This window comes from Taudactylus pleione, unplaced genomic scaffold (assembly GCF_031769625.1).
Source record: "Taudactylus pleione unplaced genomic scaffold, aTauple2 ptg000230l, whole genome shotgun sequence".
NCBI classification, from domain to species: domain Eukaryota; kingdom Metazoa; phylum Chordata; class Amphibia; order Anura; family Myobatrachidae; genus Taudactylus; species Taudactylus pleione.
In genome coordinates, this window is record NW_028284632.1 from 529,527 (window position 1) to 546,516 (window position 16,990).

The 16,990-nt window shown below is 43.2% G+C and overlaps 1 protein-coding gene across 2 annotated transcripts in view; it reads left to right on the top strand.

Moving 5' to 3' along the window:
• Positions 1-16,990, top strand: part of FAF1 (Fas associated factor 1) — a 305,642-nt gene that overhangs the window by 50,965 nt on the left and 237,687 nt on the right. For both annotated transcript variants that reach the window (XM_088479291.1, XM_088479292.1), the window contains exon 2: positions 2,244-2,312. In XM_088479291.1, coding sequence (XP_088335417.1) covers positions 2,244-2,312 — 69 coding nt within the window. The remainder of the gene's footprint in view (positions 1-2,243; positions 2,313-16,990) is intronic.

Below are 16,990 nucleotides of genomic sequence, written 5' to 3' on the forward strand. Positions count from 1 at the left end.
GTGGCTCCAGCTTGGCCCAGACGTCCTTGGTACTCCGATCTCAGGGGCCTGTCTGTAGACGCTCTGTACCTTCTGCCTCAACGTCGGGATCTGCTGTCTCAGGGTCCCTGCCTTTACCCGGATCTGGGTCGACTGTCTTTGACGGCGTGGCTCTTGAGACAGCCGTCTTAAGGTCCCGGGGTTTTTCAAGCTCTGTCAACAGTACCATGCTTAGGGCACGTAAACCTGCCTCTGCACGGATTTACCACAGAGTGTGGCACACTTACTTTCAGTGGTGCGAGTCTAGAAGCTATGACCCTCGGGTGTTCAGAGTTTTCTAGGATTTTGGCATTTCTGCAGTCAGGTCTTGACCTGGGCTTACGGCTTGCTTCCCTAAGAGTTTATGTATCGGCCCTGTCAGTGTGGTTCCAACGAAGGATTGCCACACTGCCTGACGTTCACACTTTGTTCCAGGGTGTTCTGAGGATCCAGCCTCCCTTTGTGCCTCCAGTGGCTCCGTGGGATTTGGCGGTGGTTCTTCGGGTCCTGCAGGGACCTCCTTTTGAGCCTCTTGAGTCGGTTGACCTCAAGTGGTTAACACTTAAGACTGTGTTTCTCCTGGCTCTTGCTTCGGCCAGGAGGGTATCTGAGTTTTTGCCTAAAGTGGTTGCTAAGTTCCACATTAACCAGGAACTTGTTGTGCCAGCTTTTCAGTCACCTGATCTTTCAGCAGGTGAGGCTTCCTTAGATGTAGTCCGGGCACTTAGAATCTATGTGGACCGGACTGCTTCGGTTAGGAAGTCGGATTCTTTGTTTGTCCTCTTCGGTTTTCACAAGAGGGGTTGGCCTGCCAACAAGCAAACGTTAGCCCGTTGGCTTCGTTCCGTTATTGTGAGGCTTATGCACAGGAGGGTTTACCTGTGCCAGCCTCTGTTAAGGCTCATTCCACTCGTTCTGTGGGTCCCTCTTGGGCTGCTAGACGTGGCGCCTACGCTGTTCAGCTGTGTAAGGCGGCCACTTGGTCTTCAATTCAAACATTTTTGAGGTTCTATGCGTTTGACACCTTCGCATCTCAGGATGCATCCTTTGGGCGCCGGGTACTCCTTTCAGCACAGGAGCGTCCCCGCCCTTAGTTGAACTGCTTTGGGACATCCCCAAGGTCAACCCTGTGGACCCCCTATGGACCCTGAAGTAGAAAACAAGAGATATGGTAAGAACTTACCTTTGTTATCTCTGTTTCTACGAAGTCCATAGGGTTCACAGGGCGCCCGCCCTGACGCACCTGGCTTCATATGGGCTGTGTGGCTGGTCACCGGTTTTCCGTCTCCCATTTCTGTGAGTATGGTTTCTTGTGTGTTCCAGTTTTCCTTCTCTCTGTTTAGTCTCCTCCTCCGGCCTTAGCTGCTTACCAACTGAGGTGCCTGTGGTCGGGGGCGGGGTATAGAGGAGGACGGACCCAGGTGCATCCTGGGAGCTAAAGCTTTAACTGTATGGTGCCCGTGGATCCAGATCCAAGCTATACCCCAAGGTCAACCCTGTGGACCCTATGGACTTCGTAGAAACAGAGATAACAAAGGTAAGTTCTTACCATATCTCTTGTTTTTTTTATGTGCTATTTAGTCTTGTATTACGGTAATCTCATTAGGAAGTGCTGCTTTTACATTGCCATTGCGGTCTCTCCTCCGTGAATACGGTTATATCTGTAAATCAGATTTCTGGAATCACTGGGCAGCGAAAAATAAACAGCTCTGCCTAATGATCTAAAAGCATGACTGAAAGACACAGAAGGAGGAGAGCGATGTGCTCTATAAAAGATACAGTAATAGTCCTTTTAATAATGGTGTGTGTGTGTGTATATGTAATTCATATATATATATATATATATATATATATATATATACACACACACACTGTACAAATGTTCTCTATCCAATCACTGCAATGTAAGTAAAGGTTTGGTTGCTGATTGGAAAGCGGTCTGCATTGTGCATTATTTTATAAAATAAGCCTTTATAAGTAGGTCTAGAATTGTACGTATAACATTTGGACGGCTGGAGGTGTTGCTGGGAACTGGAGGGAGCTTGGCCTCTCCTGGCTGGGCTGTAGTTAGCGTAGAGTTCATCTGCAGTTCAGAGTTTGTTAAAACATTTACCTGGGCCTGGGTTGCACTGGGGGGATAGTGACACAGTCCTGGTCTTACAGCCAACCCCAGACAGGAGAGTATGCTGCTCTGTAACCCTTTGTGTTCTCTTCCTCCCTTCCAGGCATGTACCGGCATTGAGAATATCGATGAAGCCATCACATTGCTTGAGCAGAACAACTGGGATTTATTAGTAAGTTTTTTTCATGTGTTTGGAATTTGCTGATTGTTTTTAAATCTTTAAAAATACAGTGTTTCTTTAAATGAAATATTTTCAAAACAATTTCGGGAATAATATGCAAATGGTAAGTATTTTTTTTATATGTATGTATCGATGAAAACAGGTTAAAAAATATATATGTATTTGTAAAGTAGTGGCACTACTGTAGTTTGTATGTGGTTTAGCTATATATACTAGGATGTCTATTAAGCTGGGTACACACTGGAGCGATATCTGACTGATAATGTGCCGTTTCGTAACAACATATCGCCTATGTCGCTTTGTGTGTACCGGCGATTGCGTGCAGCTTTGGTCGCTAGTGTCGGTCACCAGGTTTGATGTGCTGCCCATCAAACCCAGCGATATCGCTAGTGGCCAATGCATTGCTAATGACGTAACGATCGTCCAGTGTAGACGCACAAGCACTGTTCACAGGCATTCGTTCCGATGTCAGAACAAATGCTTGTCGCTCCAGTGTGTATCTAGCCTTAAGGTGCGTACACGCAGGACGATTTTTTAAACGATTGGTCGTTAATGATATCGTTCAGTCGTTTAAAAAATTGTTTAGTTTCAGGGCCAAAACGACGAACGGCAACTACCAATGCGCGCTCCCGTTGGTAGTTGCCGTTCATCGCCCGAACCTCCTGCCCACCCTGACGATATTGTCAGGTTGAACATGTGCAGGGATGAGGGAAGGAGCCCCGCACTGAACAAAATCTTTCTTGATTTCGTTCAGTGTTTGTGCTCAGTGTCATTAACGACACTAAGCACGCCCCTGCCCGGGGACACACAGGACGATTTCATTCTCCTGTGTGTATGCACCTTAAGACTAGAAACCATTTTTGGTAAATGTGGCCACTTTACATGTAAAGCAAAATTAATCTCCTAATCAATCCAGCCCCAGTTTTATTATAATTGATATAATTATTGATTTTACATTATCGCAAGATACTTTGTTGTGTCTGTTCATTAGCGGTAGTCAACAAAGTGAGTATCGTTGTCCTTCCATCTGCTCATCCAGCCCATGTGCACGCTTCATTTTCTGATTTATTAAGCACAAAATACCAGCAGGAAATGGAGAAATAAAATAAATACAGTGGCTATAAAAAGTATTTACTGGCATTTTACACATTTTTTAAATCAGGGGGAAAGATTCTATTCTTGTTTGGGCAGCCGACGGAACTATTCAATTGTTACTCCGATCGAACATGAGTGTTGCGGGCACCCATATTTCTGCTTGCACCCTCCTGAGGTGGCGAGCATAAGTCCGTAAAAAGTCTGGTGCCACTAACCAGGACTTTGCACAGATTTAGCTGTTTTACACATCTAAACCAGTTGCATTTGGGCGCGGCAAGTGTATGTGTATATATAGTAGCTGGAGCCCGCGGCACTTGCGCTCATAAGCATAATCAATTGACTATCGCGCGTCGGGCGCCCATTACTTACAGGCGCGATAAAACAAATAAATTCACCCCATGGTGTCAAAAGTGATTTAACTGGGGAATTTGTTTAATTGATCAACACAAAATAGCATGATTTCTAATGTCAAAGAAAAAGAAGACTTTCTATTTCTCTTTAGAAACTTTTTATTTTTAAATAAGTCGAACAGTGCCAATAAACAATAGAAAATGTTCAGTAATCCAACAGTGATTTAACGATCAGTAAAATAAACAGGAGAAACATTATCAGTGCATCAGTCTTATGTTTTGTGATGGGGCGAGTGAGTATTCTGCATACTAAATTGTTACCAAGGTCTGATGAATTTATGCATTGTAATGCTAAATGCCACAACACAGTGGCATTATCCAGTATGGATATTAATGACAAAGTAGTGAATATTGATGGGGTGGGGGAAATCTAATGTAAGCTAGGGGTCCAAATAAAGTGGGGGTTTTTTTCCGTAGAGGCAATAAACCAAATTTTTCCAATGTTTTGCTACTGTATAGAAGATTTGGCTGCGTTTTGAGACATGAAAGCCAGCTTTTCCAGGATGCGCTCCCAAGTCAGTAACGGGGAGGCATAAAATAGCTGACTCCTGGAAACGGTGATATTTGGTGTTCAATATTTGTTCTAGGATTTCATGAGCATCCCGCCAAAAATTTGAAGTCTCAAAACCGTGTCGGCGAATAAAATCTCGTTCGTACAAAAATACCATCTGGAATACATTTTATATTGAAGTTTCCTCAATTAAAGTGTTAAGTCTTAACGATATATTGGCCAGTCTTCTGCATCCGCGATGAATCGCAATGACCATTGTTTAGTGTGTACCCCAAATTTGTTGTTTGAATTGAGTGGTCGAATCTTCCCATCTGATGTGTCGTACGAAACGGTGCAGAACCATTAATCCTGAAACGATATATATTGTGTCATTGTGCTGCTGATCATGCAGTGTGTGTGCAGACACGATATAGTGTTTCATCATATAGCACCATCGCATGATCGTTTGGTTGTTCAAGTGTGTACCCATATTTAGACACGCTGCATATCTTCTTCTATGGAAGCTCCTAAGTCCTTTTTCACAATAGGTTCCTCAATAGATCCGCAAAGTAAATTATTACGAGTTAGTACTCTAGTTTCGCATGCAGTTGAAAGCTGTAAGTTTTCTTCATTATTTTATTCTTGGCAAAGATTGTAGAAAGGAAAGTAGTTGTGTATATATACAGGCATTAGAAAAATACCAAGTCTCTCCGATAGCGAGTCTTAAGCTGGGATACACCTTCCAATTTGCCATTACTAAAATCCCCCCCCCTCCCAAATACATTATAATAAAATTAAAATGTATGATTGTATGTCCAGTTTATTCATAGCCATCTCAATGTTTGCAGTTAGTGTCTTAAGCTGGCCACACACTAGACCAACTTGCATCCAACCATCCAACTTGTTGATTGGTTGGAATGAAAATCTGGTAACGTATGAGAGTAAATGATGATCAGCAATTTGCCCCTAAATGCCAGAAAATAGATGAAAATGGTCATTCAGACAAGTTTGTTAAATGTTTGATGTAAACAATTTGTTCAAACAACAGTTTTTGTCCATTTTCCGGCATTTGGGAGCAAATTGCTCATTGTCATTTGCTTTCATACCTTACCAGATTTTCATTCCAACCAATCAACAAGTTGGATGGTTGGATGAAAGTTGGTCTAGTGTGTGGCCAGCTTTAGGTAGCTCTTCCATTAATGATGATCAGCATGCCAAGGTCTGTAACTATAACCAACTAGTTTTTCCAGCACCTAGAAACCAGGCTGTTCTTTGGTGGTCAGCAGTTCCCCTTTACTTTTGTTAACTGACGCATTCCGCCTTTAATCATGACTCCAAGATCTCACTGTCAGACCACTAGCTAATTAGGAGGAACACAGAGAGTGTACTGCCAGGTGGATCTATATTACTCGATGGATCTATATTGGAGTAATATAAATGTGTCCTTATACAGTGCATCCGGAAAGTATTCACAACGCTTCACTTTTTCCACATTTTGTTATGTTACATTCTTATTCCAAAATGGAATAAATTAATTTTGGTACTCAAAATTCTACACACAATACCCCATAATGATGTGTAGAAAGTTTTTTTTTTTTGCGATTTTTTGCAAATTTATTAAAAAAAACAAACAAACCCCAAAACTAAGAAATCACATGTTATATAAGTTTTCACAACCTTTGCTCAGTACTTTGTTGATGCACCTTTGGCAGCAATTACAGCCTCAAGTCTTTTTGAATATAATGCCACAAGCTTGGCACAGCTATCTTTGGGCAGTTTCGCCCATTCCTCTTTGCAGCACCTCTCAAGCTCCATCAGGTCGGATGGGAAGCGTCGGTGCACAGCCATTTTCAGATCTCTCCAGAGATGTTCAATCGGATTCAAGTCTAGGCTCTGGCTGGGCCACTCAAGGACATTCACAGAGTTGTCCTGAAGCCACTGCTTTGATATCTTGGCTGTGTGCTTAGGGTAGATATCCTGCTGAAAGTTGAACCATCGCCCCAGTCTGAGGTCAGGAGCTTTCTGGAGTAGGTTTTCATCCAGGATGTCTCTGTACCTTGCTTTCATCTTTCCCTCTATCCTGACGTGTCTCCCAGTTCCTGCCGCCGAAAAACATCCCCACAGCATGATGCTGCCACCACCATGCTACACTGTAGGGATGGTTTTGGCCTGGTGATGAATGGTGCCTGGTTTCCTCCAAACATAACGTCTGGCATTCACGCCAAAGAGTTCAATCTTTGTCTCTCATGGTCTGAGAGTCCTTCAGGTGCATTTTGGCAAACTCTAGGTGGGCTGCCATGTGCTTTTTACTAAGGAGTGGCTTCCGTCTGGCCACTCTACCATACAGGCCTGATTGGTGGATTGCTGCAGAGATGGTTGTCCTTCTAGAAGGTTCTCCTCTCTCCACAGATGAATGCTGTAGCTCTGACAGAGTGATCATTAGGTTCTTGGTCACCTCCCTGACTAGGGCCCTTCTCCCCCGATCGCTCAGTTTAGACGGCCGGCCAACTCTAAGAAGAGTCCTGGTGGTTCTGAACTTCTTCCATTTACGAACGATGGAGGCCACTGTGCTCATTGGGACCTTCAAAGCAGCAGATATTTTTCTGTACCCTTCCCCAGATTTGTGCCTCGAGACAATCTTGTCTCGGAGGTCTACAGACAATTCCTTGGACTTCAAGCTTGGTTTGTGCTCTGACATGCAATGTCAAGTGTGGGACCTTATATAGACAGGTGTATGCCTTTCATAAGCATGTCCAATCAACTGAATTTACCACAGGTGGACTCCAATTAACCTGTATGAACATCTCAAGGATGATGAGTGGAAACAGGATGCACCTGAGCTCAATTTTGAGCTTCATGGCAAAGGTCGTGAATACTTATGTACATGTGATTTCTTAAGCTGAACATCCACTATACAATTTTCTGTCAGATATCTGTCCAATCTGGATGGTTTGAATGAAAACCTGGTAATGCATGGGAACAAATGACAGTCGATTATATGGTTTTAAACACTGAAAAAGGAAACGTAACCAATTTGAACAATTTTTTTATTTGTGTGTTTTAACCAATTTGTCTGAACAACCATTTTTGGCTAATTTCCAGTGTTTGTGAGCAAATGGACGATTGTCATTTGCTCCCATACATTACCAGATTTTCATTCCAACCATCCAGATTGGACAGATATCTGACAGAAAATGTTAGTGTATGCCCAGCTTTAGTTTTTTTTTTTTTTTTTTTAAATTAAATTTGCAAAAATCTCAAAACTTTTTGAACATTGTCATTATGGGGTATTGTGTGTAGAATTTTGAGGACAAATATGAATTTATTCAATTTTGGAATAAGGCTGTAACATAACAATGTGGAAAAAGTGAATTGTTGTGAGTACTTTCTGGATGCACTGTACATCTAGCCTTAATACGCCATGCAGCGTGACTTGGCTGGCATGAGCGAGCCGCCAGGATCTGCGCAACACTTCTAGCATTGGGTATCTTTATTTTTGCCAAAAATGCGTCTTTCGCGATGCAACTAGGAAGCACCAGCAGACTGTGCCGATTCATTTAATATGTGACTCTTGTATATCCGTATATGGAGCACAACAGAACTCTGACTGAAGGAAAGCAGAGGCCGCTACAATGTAGCACTTCGTATACAGATTCAGTGACTCCGTCACACACCGATATACAAGTGTCGCATATCTAATTAATCAACACAGTCTGATGGTGCGTCATAGTCTCATCGCATTGCACCCTGGACGCATTTTTGGCAAAAAAGACGCCCAGCGCTAGCAGAGCCTCAAGATACCAGGCGCACCAAGAGGAGCGCAACAAAGATGTGTAAGGACACATCTATACCTCCTTGTTGAATTGCTTTTTTTTTGTGTGTGTTTTATAACAATGATGGTGATTGTTTGATTTGTTATTGAGACAAAGTTTGTGTTTTTTTTATTTAATAATACAGAATTCTCAAATACATTGTGTTTGCATTGCATAGTGTGAAAAATGCCCGTGGGCTGAGTAGTATTTCTAGCCATTGCGAGTTAGCTTTTCTGTAACAATAGACTATATTATATAGATGTGGCTTTATGGAGTGTCAGCATGTAACTGATATCACAGGCAAAGATTAGTCTGCAAGAGGAAGTGAAGGATTATTGAAAAGAGGAAGAGAAAGCCAGTAAGAGGCATGCATGATGTGCACATGTGAGGCTGCATGGTGTTGGACAGTGTGTGGCCCTGAGACATGAAGAGGCACCAGGACGGCCCGTTTAGTAGGTTTCACAGACCACCTAGTTCTGAAACGTTATGGCCGTGCAGAGCAGTCAGTAAGTAGTTTAATTGCTAAACAGGTGGAGCTATGGTTATAAATGTAGGGATTGACCCAAACCACTCGAAGCATTAGGACGTAATGAGAGGGCACATGCTTTGCTGCTACCATTTTTATTGTTAAGTGTAATCATTTAGCACCCCACCCAGACAATTGGGAGAAAGTAAGCCACGCCCCTGTCCCTATTTGTCAAGAAATGTCCTCATTCGAAATCCACATACATCGACTGGACAGTTCAGAACAATCTAAATATTTAAAATGGTAAATAATGACTGTTGCATGGAGTTGGCACAGTGACACAGTGGTCACTATTGTGGACTCTCACCTTTTTGGTCCTGTTCTGATCAGGGCACTATCTGTCTGTTAAATGGATTCTTCCTTTAAAATAAGGAAAAATAATTGGCAAGTGTGTGTTCAAAGGTCCCATACAATCGCATGGACAAAGTACAGTTGAAAGAAAGCGTATTCATATTTAACAATCATGCAGTCCTCACCAAGTACTAAAATGTGATCTTGTCATGTGGTAAGTTAATGCAGATTTTTGTTTTCATTGCTTAATAAATTCATAACAAAGCAACATAAGTAATATTTACGAATAGTACCTCATTACAGTTTCATTATCCTTCTTATTATGCCTTTAATAATGAAGCTTAACATCTACACCCATCAACCATAACATTAAACCACGTGCCTAGTTTTGTGTGGGTACGCTTTCCCATTTTCTCTGCTTCTAAGACATCAGCTTCAAAAACTGACTATTCACTTGCTACCTAATATGTCCCACACCTTGCCCGGTGTCATTGTAACAAGATAATCAATGTTATTCACTTTACCTGTCAGTGGTTTTAATGTTATGGCTGATGGGTGAATACAGATATTATAAATAAGAATGTCATTTGAGCCTGGTTCTGCTCATCAAGTGCCCTTCATTATCTGACCATCATGCAGTGACCACTACCTCTATAAATGTAGAACTTCGGGCAGTTTACAGTCTGCAGTGTACAGATTTGTTTGTTTATACAGGATGCGCAGAATTAAACGTCCCCTATTCAGAGCTGTCTGTATCTTGATATGATTACCAGAATGTCACCACATTTGGTTGGTAGACTAATCGGGTCATGGGAAGCAGGATTCTAAAATAAATAAAAAAAAAAATAGTGCCAAAAGCTGCCAATAGGGGGAGTATGGCACTGTACAATGTGAAAACAGCATGACAATGGACGGAATGGGATTGTATAGCCGCCGGTTCAAATCCCGACAGCAGCTGGCCGAAGGGAGGAAATTCCAACAGTGGAGGTAAGTACAACTAACCCAACCCCTCTACTCTCCACCCTCCCTAACCCTCCTTTAGGGGTGCCTACACCTAACCCCCCCTCCCTGCACCCTAAACCTACCCCTCCCGGGGGGGGGGGGGATGCCTAACCCTAACCTCTACCTCTGTGGTGCCTAACCATTATTCCCACCCCTTCCCCTAGCCTACTCCTAAATCCCCCAGGGGTGCGCTAACCCCCCCCACCCCCCCTAATGCCTAACCTCCCCCCGTTAGTGCCTGAACCTAACCCCCTCCCTGCACCCTGAACCTAACCCTCCCGGGAGAGGCGAAGGGGTGCCTAACCCTGGCCTCCCCCATCCCCTAGCCTAATCCTAAATCCCCCCGGGGTGCCCTAAACCTAATCCTCCCTTCCCCCATGGCTAATAGGACGGGTGCCCGTACTTACCTCGTTCGGGCCCACGTCATTCTGCATTCTGGCGCCGAAATTATAACAGGCGTCGGTATCTTGACGCTTGTCATAAATCCCTAGTCCGCATTCCGGTGTCGGGATTGTGAGAGGTGGCCGCAACATAACTACATCCCCAATCGACAGACAAATGCTTTAGTGCTTAGTTATCATTAGTGTAGCACAATAAAGGTCATTGTTCATTATAGTTTAGTCTTGTAATTCAATTGTCTGTCCACTCCCAAACATTTTTTGAAGTCCAAAAATAGTCTATTTATAAATGTATTTATTTATTACCAGTTATTTATATAGCGCACACATATTCCGCAGCGCTTTACAGAGAATATTTGGCCATTCACATCCGTCCCTGCCCCAGTGGAGCTTACAATCTATATTCCCTACCACATGTACACGCACATATACATACTATGGTCAATTTTGTGGGGAGCCAATTAAGCTACCACTATATTTTTGGAGTGTGGGAGGAAACGGGAGTTCCCAGAGGAAACCCACGCAAGCACAGGGAGAATATACAAACTCCACATAGTTAGGGCCGTAGTGGGAATTTAACCCACGACCTCAGTGCTGTGAGGTAGTAACGCTAACCATTACACTGTCTGTGCTGCCCAAATAAATAGGGAACATTGATGACCATTACCATTTTTCTAGGACTAGTAGTCCCAGTAAATTCGTAGATCAGATTATATGATGCTCCGAAATGTTGCATCAAATCCAATAGCTAGAGTTTGGCCTCTGCTATACTTTAAATGCTAAAAGTTTGACTACCATAAAAAAAAATATATATGACTGTACAACTATGGCTTATATGGAAAGGCAGCCAGGAGAAATACTAGTCACTACCAGCGCCAAAAGATCCTAGTAACTTTCCACATTCGTTGTACATTCTGTCCGTGAGAATTCTCCACTGCTGCCAGGGAACAAAGAACAGCCCAACGTAGGCTAGATAACGTGCTGCAATCCCGTGATACGGACCCAAAAGAGAATAAATATATTGTGCAGCATCCAAACCACGACAAAGCTCCTTCTCTCCGAGAGGAAGTTGTATTAATCCTTGGGGAGAGATAAAGTGGAGAAGTTTCCAAAGCAACCAATCGGCTTGTAACTGTCATTTTGGAGGTTGCATTTGATAAATGATGGCTAGATGCCATCATCTCCCCTCAAATCACAATTGCTGCATGGCTTTGGCTTGAAAATATGTATCTGAACGGAATGGGTATGAATAGCAGCTGGTTTATATCCCGACGCTGGCATCCCGAAGGGAGAAGATCCTGACAGTGCAGGTAAGTACCCTATCCCTACCCCTCTCCCCCCACCCCACCCCGCTGCCTAACATTAACCCTCCCCCGTAGGGGTGCCTAACCCCCCCTCCCCCCGCGGCTAACACGAATGGCGCCCTGGGCTTACCTCATTCTAAGATAGGCTTCAGTATTTCGATGCCTATCTTAAGTCCCTTGTCTGGATTTGGATGTCAGTATTGAGACTGCCGGCCTTGCGCCCACCAGTCTCATAACTACATCCCATCTGAACAATATACATGACATCATCTTTGTACTTGATGCATACATCCAGGTTTATAATAACATTAAATTCAGTGCATCAATCAGAACCTCATACCAACCTGAATCACTTTTGTAGATCGGTAATTATTTGGTGTTGCCTATCAGCCACAAGCATTGAGCCCCCAGATCCCCCTCCCCTTGTGGACTCCTCTGCTATAGTGTTCGAGAGGAAAATGTGAGGCCATCAATTTGATAACTGAAGCTTAGCCAAAATTGGCCCATGTAACAGGACTCTGATCCTGAGCAAAACAGCAAATCTCTAACCGTACAGATGGAAATGAGGTTGTGTTCTAATAATCACCTAGGGGGAAATTCAACAGGTTGTTTTATTTACTTTTTTTGTGCTCTCATTATCTCCGGTCTAAAGTTACAGGGCAATATTCCATTGTTTGTGCTTGCGGGTGCGAGTAACTGGGCGCCCACTACTTATCGTGCATGTCGTTCCCAAATGCACTGGTTTTAGAGACCCTGTAAAGCAGCTAGACCCCTCTAAAATATTGTATGTGCTACTTTTGGGTTCCCAAAGCCTTGACTTTTTGCGATTTTCTGCTAGTCTTCTCTGGAGGGTGCGAGCAGAAATAATGGGCGCCCGTGGCGCTCTCAGCCATCTGCAGAAACAATTGAACAGCTCCGGTGGGCGCCCAAAAAACATTTGAATCCCCCCCTAAAGTCCAAACCCCAGTACCGTTGAGTTGTTGTGTCATAAACTAATAACGTTAAACATTAGAAAACTGAAGCAGTGCTACAAGGAGTGTGTTTATGATGTACAAGACTGGCAAACTCCTACAGAAAACTATCACTTCAGCGTATTGTTGCACGGGGTGGCTCTGCAGGCTACTTACAGAATGAGGTGGTGCACTTTGGTAAAGCCATTTATGATATGTGCACAAATGCATTATTTTATTTATGTTTTGGCCAGTAAAAAGAAGCATGTTAGAACGCAGTGTATTTTATTTCTATGCATTTTGTAGGTTGTGGTATATTATGCTGACATTGAAAATATAGACACCATAATTTCGCCATGGACTAAATGTTGACAATACGTATTTGCACGGTCAAAATGTTGACAGGAATATAATGGAGATGTGGACAATTAATATATAGACAGGTTAAAATATTGACAAGGTTAAAAATGTAGATGATCAAAATAAATACATGGTCAAATTGTTGTCAGTCAGAATATAGGTGACTGCACGTGGTTTATCTGCAGTCAGACTATGAAGGGGCTAAGGACCTCATTCAGAGTCGGTCGTAGCGGCCGCACGGTCATACGCCACCGATGTTCGCTAAACTGCGCATGCGTAAAGTTCACAATGCGCGTGCGCAAACTAGCTGCTACGATCAGAAATTTCTCTCTCCTTGAACACAGCCAGGTCGGTAGTTTGAGTGACAGAATGAGGAGTTTGTGGGTGTTAACAGGGGAAGGTGCTTGAAAATGGGGGAGTGGAGATCCGAACGCAGGCGTGCCTAATTATGCGAACAGCGTTTTATGGGAGTGCATAATTAACAAAGTAGCGTCATGGCACATGTGACATGGGAGGTTTTTACACTGACCTGATCGTAGAGCTTAAGAGAGGGTACGGTCAACCTTAAGCTCTACGACCAGTTCCGATGGTTCTCGATGGTCTCGATTAATCCTCATATGCCCGGAGATAACGTGTAATGCGTACGAGAAGGGGGCGTATTTTTTTGTCTTCCAGCCGCTTCCTCCCCTTGGTCGGCCAGCTACCGATCCGATCTTAGGGACGCAACTTGCGAGGGAATCATTTGCATATCCGGCCCCTTTTCCCGTACGACCGTGCGGCCGCAACGACCGACTCTGAATGAAGTCCTAAGTGCTTGAGCAGTGGGGCTGCATGCCACTGCGGTTGGGCTTAGCGCAGTGATTGAGGCAATAATTAATGTCGACATTAGGACATTCAACATTTGGTACTGACATTTTCATTGTCAGCATTTTAACGATTTCCGCATTTTGTAATCTCCCTTCTGTGCTAATCAAATTATTATGTGATCTGTGCCTGTCTGCAGTTGTCAAATATTTTCTATTTGTTTGAACTATTATTCATTAAATATTGGACAATGTTTCTCCAGCTTTTTGTCATAACTGTATGTAGTCGAAATGCCGATCGCCGGCTTCCCGACCGTGAAATCCCTGCATGGGACTAATGATAGGCGTCTAAATACCGACGCCCATCATTAGCCCCACGCTGAAATCCTGACGCCCGGCATACCGAACGTAGGTAAGCCTGGCATCGGGAGATCATAGCCGGGGGGGAGGGGTTAGGTTTAGGGACTCCCAGGGGGACTTAGGGTTAGGCACACCCCCCCCCCTCCCCCGGAAGGGTTAAGGTCAGGCACCCCCGGGGGGAGGTTAGGGTTAGTCACTCCCTGCCCTGGGAGGGTTGTGTTTAGGGTGTGGTGAGGGTTAGGTTTAGGCACCCTTGAGGGGAGGTTAAGGCACTAGGGGGGAGGTTAGGGTTAGGCACCTTAATGGAGGGGTAGGTGGGAGGGAGAGGGGTAGGGATAGGGTACTTACCTGTCCTGTCGGGATCTTCTCCCTTCGGGCTGCTGGCGTCAGGATTTCATCCTCCGGGCTACAGTATATTTAAGAACAAAATAGTCCTCTTGTATGTAAGCTGAAGACCTATGTGACAGAGACGTGACCCATATTTACTATTCCTCTCCAGAGCAGCCAAACCTTGTGATAGTGTTTCTGTATTTGGAAAGGCTCAGTTTGCCCAGGATGTTCACAGAGGAGACTCCTACAAAAAAAAAAGATGCTGTATTTCCGGTTCATTGCAATGTCTCTGAGCTAGCAAGGGTCATTCTTGATAACGACAGCATTGCCCAGTGCTCTAAAGAAGCATCATCATATTACAGCCGATGCTCTCAGAATTCAATCTTCTGTTGCTATGCAATTCAGTTAAATCAAATGGTTACAAAAAAGAAAGCAAAATGTTTTTTTTTTAAATTATGCTGAGCCTACAGGCACAACGCTGTGTATGGTAATATTCCACATTGTTGTTACTTGTGGTCTTTATCAGAGTAAGCTGAACCAATGCAGTAAATGACACTTATGAATGGTGGACGAGCAAAAAAAGTATTTCCCATTATTGAACAACTTCTGACTGCTCGAGCATCTTCAGCTAGTGTAAAAATATTTTTTTCCTCTTTCGGTTTAGTTCATTCGAAACTACAAAACAGACACTGAACTGAAAAGGCCTCTAAACTAGTGTGTTTATTCAAAATGTTTAATGCCAGCGACATTTCCAGTTCTAATGCTTAACTCAGAGGTTCCCAAAAGCGGTCCTCAAGGCTCCCCAACAGTGCAGGTTTTAAGCTGCAAACACATACAACGATTTTTTGAACGATTATCGTTTAAAAAAAATCGTTCACTTTCTGAGTCGAACGATTATCATTCATTCAGGTTTGTAGTTCAGTCAGACTTGTCAACTGAATGATTTTCAGTAAGGGAATATGCAAAAATCGTTTGTAGTTGAAAAAAATCATTCATTACACTTTAAAAAATCTGACAGAAAATCGTTGGTAACAAAATCGTTGTGTGTGTGTGTATGCAGCTTTAGAGATGTCCATGGTTGAGCACAGGTGGTTAAATCAAATTGACTGAGATACTAATTAAGTCACCTGTGCTCAACCATGGATCTATCTGGCTTATGGTACCCATACATCTGCGACGGATCGTCGCGATCCTGCGATCAGATGGGAAACGCCGACCGGGGACCATCAATGTTCAGCTTTGGATTGTTAATGTTAGAAAGCATTAAAATGTGATTGATCAAAGTTTTTAATTCACATCAATGTTTCACAGTATTAATATAACAAGCAGGATTAAAAAAAAAATATTTAAACATTAATGCAAAAAAGCTGGTTTAAACAAAACAAACCTTTTTTTTTTTAATATAATAAAATATAATATACATATAAGCAATACTGCTCTACTTTTTAATGGTGCTGTCTGGGAGATCCGTGGCAGGCAGGTTGAGACGGGAGGTGTAGGAGCACACATAATCACTGGCCAGCAAAATGCTTATTCATGCTCCTGTCCTCCCTGCCTAATGTCACAATCTCTGGCATCACAGCCTTGTCCAACTCACTTCACTGAAAAAGTGGTCTGGATCCGGGAGCGTTATTTACTCTCTCTTCAGCCCGGAAGTGTAACCCCAAATTCGAGAGTCTTCTGGACACTCCAGGAGTGTAGGTACATATTAGAAAAAAAACCTTTTAAATGTTGTTTGTATCTTTTTGGAGGTTTAATAAATCCGGAGACCAGTTTGCAAACTGCGAAACATGGAAGTGTTGGGTGCAACGCCTGCAGTAGTCCTCCTCTTTAGTATGGTTTATAAGTACTGTATGTATTACTCATAACTTACTGATGTCTGTGTGTTTGCTTCGAATGTACTGATATAGTTTTGATCAAATTATAATAGAATCCCTCATGTGTTTAACATATTCACAAGCATTAAGAGCTGACGCTGATTCTGTAGTCTCTACTATAGCCATTGAGCCTGGGTGCAAATATCACTAATACGCCATGCAGTATTTAAAAGCCAGTTACTATTATTTAATTTAATATACTGCCACAGCTAAAGGTGGTTTTTTATTTTTTATTTTTTTTATTTTTTTATTATTAATTTCTCTGCAGCCTACTTTAGTGTTACATCCACAGGGGCGATTTCAATTGTTTTTAAAGCGACTATTTGTTTTGGGTGCCTGACAGTGCAGTTCAGTAGATGCTCCGTTCCGGCGTGATGGCTGCCGGCGCTGACATTTCTGCTCGAACCCTCAGGAGGGTGTGAGCAAAAGGTGCGATAAACCCGTGGTTAGGGTGCTTAAACAGCAGTCTGGGCGCACTAACCAGGACTTTAGACATGTTTAGCCGTTTTACGTGGCTATACCCAGTCTAATTGGGCGTGACCTCGGTAATTAATGGGCGCCCAGAATAATTGTATTGCAACTCTGGGCGCTCATTGCTTATTAACAATTGAATTGCCCACAATGGGTCTGAGCCTTGACCGTACTAGAGATGTTGTGAGTA